This window comes from Gossypium hirsutum, chromosome A11 (assembly GCF_007990345.1).
Source record: "Gossypium hirsutum isolate 1008001.06 chromosome A11, Gossypium_hirsutum_v2.1, whole genome shotgun sequence".
Taxonomy (NCBI): domain Eukaryota; kingdom Viridiplantae; phylum Streptophyta; class Magnoliopsida; order Malvales; family Malvaceae; genus Gossypium; species Gossypium hirsutum.
In genome coordinates, this window is record NC_053434.1 from 20,635,598 (window position 1) to 20,640,657 (window position 5,060).

A 5,060-nucleotide genomic window follows, 5' to 3' on the forward strand; every position below is an offset into this window, starting at 1 on the left:
GATACGCAAATTTGTTGGGCCTCACACGTGCACATCAATACGTATGACTGAAGACCATGGAAAACTTGATTCCAAAACTATCTGTACGTTTATCATGCCAATGGTGAAGGACATGCTGACAGTTTCAGTACTGATTTCTAAAATGCAGGCACGGTTTCAGTATCTAGTATCATATCGAAAGGCGTGGATAGCAAAACAAATGGCAATGGAGCAATTGTATAGGGATTTCGATGCATCGTATAACGAGTTATAGGGATGGATAGCCGCTATGCGGGAGTACGTACCTGGGACTATCATTGAGTTACAGAAATGACCTTATTACAGCCCGGATGACCAATTACAACCAGAAAAAAGAATTTTTCATCGGATGTTCTGGATGTTTGATCCATGTGTGTGCGCATTTCCCCACTGCAAGCCGTTTGTGCAAGTAGATGTGACGTGGCTATATGGAAAATATACACAAATCTTACTTCTTGCGGTTGCTCAAGACGGCGACAGGAACGTGATCCCGATAGCATTTGCCATCGTAGATAATGAGAACATGGAATTGTGGGAATTCTTTCTTACCAACTTGCGGAGGTATGTTATTAGCAACGATAATATTTGCATCATCTCCGATAGAGGGAAAGGATTAATTGTCGCCATTAGGGGTTCCGGTGTACCATGGAGATCTGTTTATTGTATCCGGCACATCGCGGCTAACTTTTATCGAGATTATAAGAATGCTGACTGGAAGAGATAAGTTGTGAAAATGGGTAAATGATTACCTTATCTTTTCAACATATGTTTTAATGCTTTAGGCCAATACTGTAACTTATCTTTCCTTAATACATATACAGCGCACAAGCTGGAGCCACATATTTTTCGCCAAAGAATGGCTTGACTTGAGAGTGATATGGAGGGTCAAACAAACACATCTTTCCAACAGTGGTTGGGTACTATGGAGCCGTGGCAATGGGCTCAAAGTTTTGATGAGGGCTTTCGTTATGGTCAAATGACCACAAACTTAGTGGAGGGGGTCAACGTTGTGTTATTGAAAACACGACATCTTCCGATTTCATCTGTCTTTTCGGCTACATTTTACAGGTTGGCAACCTTGATGCCAAGAATGGGTCAGTAACAAGTCAACCAGATAGAGGCGTGATACGTGTTTGTCGAAGATGTCAGGGATGCAATGGTTGCAAACCGTCAGATGGCGAGGTCGATGAATGTAGAAATATATTCACGATGCCATGAAACATTTCGTGTTACAGAGACCATCGATCGTCGACCCAGTATACCACCTAGGTCATATAGAGTTGATCTCCGTAACAGACAGTGTGATTGTAAGAGGTTCCAAACACTTCATTATCCATGTGCGTATGTCGTGGCAGCGTGTGCTAAGGTAAACCTTAATGTTGAACAATTTGTCGATGATGTGTACACACTTGAGCGCACGTTACGTGTCTGGGAAAATGAGTTCCCCGTCATGCCTGACTTGTCTACGTGGGAGGTGCCTCCGATGACTTTCGAACTTGTCCCAGACAGAGGGCTACGCAGGAATCCAAGAGGTCGTCCGCAATCATCCAGAATTCGTAATGAGATGGACATTAGGGAGAAATCTGATGGTAAGCGCTGTGGATTATGCATGTTAGCTGGTCATAATTGGAGTAAATGCCTGCAGCGAAACTATCATATTGGACAATCGTCACGATTGGGTAGGAAATGAGCCTATGTTGTAATGTATTTAATTTATATAAAAAAATTATATTGCAAAGTTTGTTCCAATTAGATTAATGTTGTAATGTATTTAATTTATATTACAATACTAAGTTTGTTAAGTTTTAGTGTTTTAATGTTCAAAATGTCCAAATTAATCTAATTTACGTTATGGTCAAATTTTGTTACAATTTTCAAAGTTCCAATTAATCTAATTAAATATATAGAAAGAAATACAAACTTTTTAATATCAAAACCCAATAAACCCCTAAAGTTGATGGTTAGATGGTGTGGTCCTAGGGGTATACCTATTCGGAGGTCGACGTTCACGTTGTGGGTGATCGCGACGACCAACATCCTCTTCAGTCGCAGGTGAGGGTGTCTGATACATGGAAGAAAAATCATATGGCTCGAATGGCATCGATGAACTTGAGCCGAGAGGAGTGCCATGCTGCAGCGGATACATCCTAAGAGGAGTGGAGTACTGCGGTGGATATGGGCCGAGGCTAGTGCTGTACTGATTGGGATACAGGCCGAGAGAAGTGCTTTGCTGCGATGGAGACAACCCAAAGATATCAAACCCGTAATAGTATTCGCCCCCTGACGAGCCCAGAAAATAGTCGTTATCTGGGAAATCTGGATGATAAGAAGTATCAGCTGAATGTGAATGCGATTGCTCAGACTCGGCCTCAGGCTGTGCCTCGGGCTCCACCTCTCGCTCAGTCTCGAGATCTGGCTGTGAATCGGGATCTATATCGGCCACTGGCTCGTATGCCCCAGGTCGCTGCACGTGCAGGGGGACTATAGTCGATTGGGCACCAAGTAAATATGGCTTTCCCATACTAAAGTACCATTGCATGTACTCTGGCGATAGTTGCAAATCAGAAGACATATCCATCCGAGGTCTTCGACCCATCCGATTATCCCACATCGCAATATATCTCCAGTGCATAACCCCTCAATGCATTCCATGTTTCCCTCTCTTGTTGATGCCGTGAACCTTCCCCACCTCCTTTGGTAGATCCGGGATATACTGGATGCAACCAAACTGTCGTATTACTCGATCCCCATGGTACCATTCGACTACATTGAAACTGATAATTGGTGCGTTAGTGCACCACAATTGAGAATAAATGTAGGCAGAAGATGGTATAACGGCCACAAGTTCTGGTCTACGATATGACATCCAAATAAACTGCACGATTAATACCATGGTTAAAATTTCACACGGTTTGAGTAAGATATATAAAGTAATTACATGTCGCGAATATTGCAATAGCTTACCCCTTCTCCAGCATGTTGCTCAATCAACAAACGATATATCGGGACAGTGTACGACCTCCCGATACCCGGATAAATACTCCATCTACGAAAACAAATTTCAAATAAATATAGTATCGTTAGAATAGTATCATTATAAAGAAACTATCAATTAATAACTAGTTAAATTTTATCACCTGTTAACTAGTGGATATACGTATGGCTGGTGACTAACCGATGCCAAGAATAACATTCGAAAAAGAGCCCATGACTGCAACAATATAAGGCATCCGCCTATGTCTGCAGCATGAGGCTTTGTCGTCCGACAAAGCTCACGATACAACATAGCCATAACTGCGGAGCCCCAGCTATACGAGCGAACATTATGCAAATCAGTTAATAGAGGTAAATACATGAGATGAACCCCGTTGTTATTCGCATCGGGCATCAATACACCCCCTATAATATACATAATGTACGCTCGAGCTGCGCACATCAACTCTTCTTCAGTGGCATTATCTGGTAAATGCTGAAACTTTGCTTTCAACCATGTAAATTTCAAACCTAATAAATTGGACTCATCATCGCCGGACGAGGCTCCTAGGAGGCTATAACAAAGTGCAGTCAGCTCAGCTATCGCACTTACGCCCGTGACCGAACTTCCGTCGATTGGGAGCCCAAGTTGCAGTGCAACATCCTCCAGAGTGACAGTGCACTCCCCACATAGCAAATGAAAAGTGTGGGTTTCCGGGCAGCAACGCTCAACCAATGCGGATATTAAATCGTACCGTAAATCAAACGTCCGGATCAATGCTGCTGACCCGAATCCAGCTAGCTCCAAGTACAGCATCAGTCGTGCATCCGGGGAATATCCTAAACCATTCACCTGGCCCCTTAATACACGGTACGATTCCTGACAATGTTAAATTGCAGAAAAAAGTTATAATAACATAATTTATTTTTGAAAATTACATAAATCTTTTTTTAATGGAACCTATGAGTAACAAATAACAATATATTACCGTTTTATTAACTGTGTCAGCTATGTGAGGATCTTTCTTAATCAATGAAGCCGTTGCCATACCTGCAATTTCAAAATAAATTTCGGTTATTAATTTCAATGTTTGATGGATTTTAAATATTTGTCAAAATAACTAAATTTTATATATTGCTTTTAATTACAAAAAAAAATACCAAACCGTTTTTCCGGCAGCATATTTTTTGCCATACTACATTAAAAAAAAATATACCCAATTCAAATACAAATATTTTTATTATTATTTTAAAATGATAATAAGTAACATATTTTGGTTTAAATTATAATATATATAATATACCCGACATGTAGTTCAATATATTTTGGTATTTATTTTATTTTCGGATTTTATTTTTTAAAATATATTATTTTCGTATTTTATTTTTTATATTATTTTAGTACATAATGTTTCAAATGTATTATTTTAGTTTTTTTATACTAATTTAATAAAAAACTCTGATTTTGGCCGTTTGTTTTTTTATTTTATTTTCGGATTTTACTTTTTAAAATATATTATTTTCGTATTTTATTTTTATATTATTTTAGTACATAATGTTTCAAATGTATTATTTTAGTTTTTTTATACTAATTTAATAAAAAACTCTGATTTTGGCCGTTTATTTTTTATTTTATTTTCGGATTTTATTTTTTTAAAATATACTATTTTCGTATTTTATTTTTTTATATTATTTTAGTACATAATGTTTCAAATGTATTATTTTATTTTTTTATATTAATTTAGAAAAAAAACTCTGATTTTGGCCCTTTTTATTTTTTATTTTTGGATTTTATTTTTTAAAATATACTATTTTCGTATTTTATTTTTTATATTATTTTAGTACATAATGTTTCATGTATTATTTTAGTTTTTTTTATATTAATTTAGTAAAAATCTGTGATTTTGGCCTTTTTATTTATTTTGCTTTCAGATTTTATTTTTAAAATATACTATTTTCGTATTTTATTTTTTATATTATTTTAGTACATAATGTTTCAAATGTATTATTTTAGTTTTTTTATATTTATTTAGAAAAAAAATCTGATTTTGGCCCTGTTTTATTTTTAT

The 5,060-nt window shown here is 36.9% G+C and overlaps 1 protein-coding gene across 1 annotated transcript; it reads right to left on the reverse strand.

Annotated features, from left to right (window-relative positions):
• Positions 1–2,656: 2,656 nt before the first annotated feature.
• Positions 2,657–4,186, reverse strand: LOC107923437 (serine/threonine-protein phosphatase 7 long form homolog). The gene is made up of 5 exons (XM_016853637.1): positions 4,153–4,186; positions 3,981–4,042; positions 3,156–3,871; positions 2,983–3,064; positions 2,657–2,893 (listed from the first exon to the last, which is right to left on the reverse strand). The coding sequence occupies exons 1-5, from the start codon at positions 4,184–4,186 to the stop codon at positions 2,657–2,659; spliced, it is 1,131 nt and encodes a 376-aa protein (XP_016709126.1).
• Between the last annotated feature and the right edge of the window lie 874 nt (positions 4,187–5,060).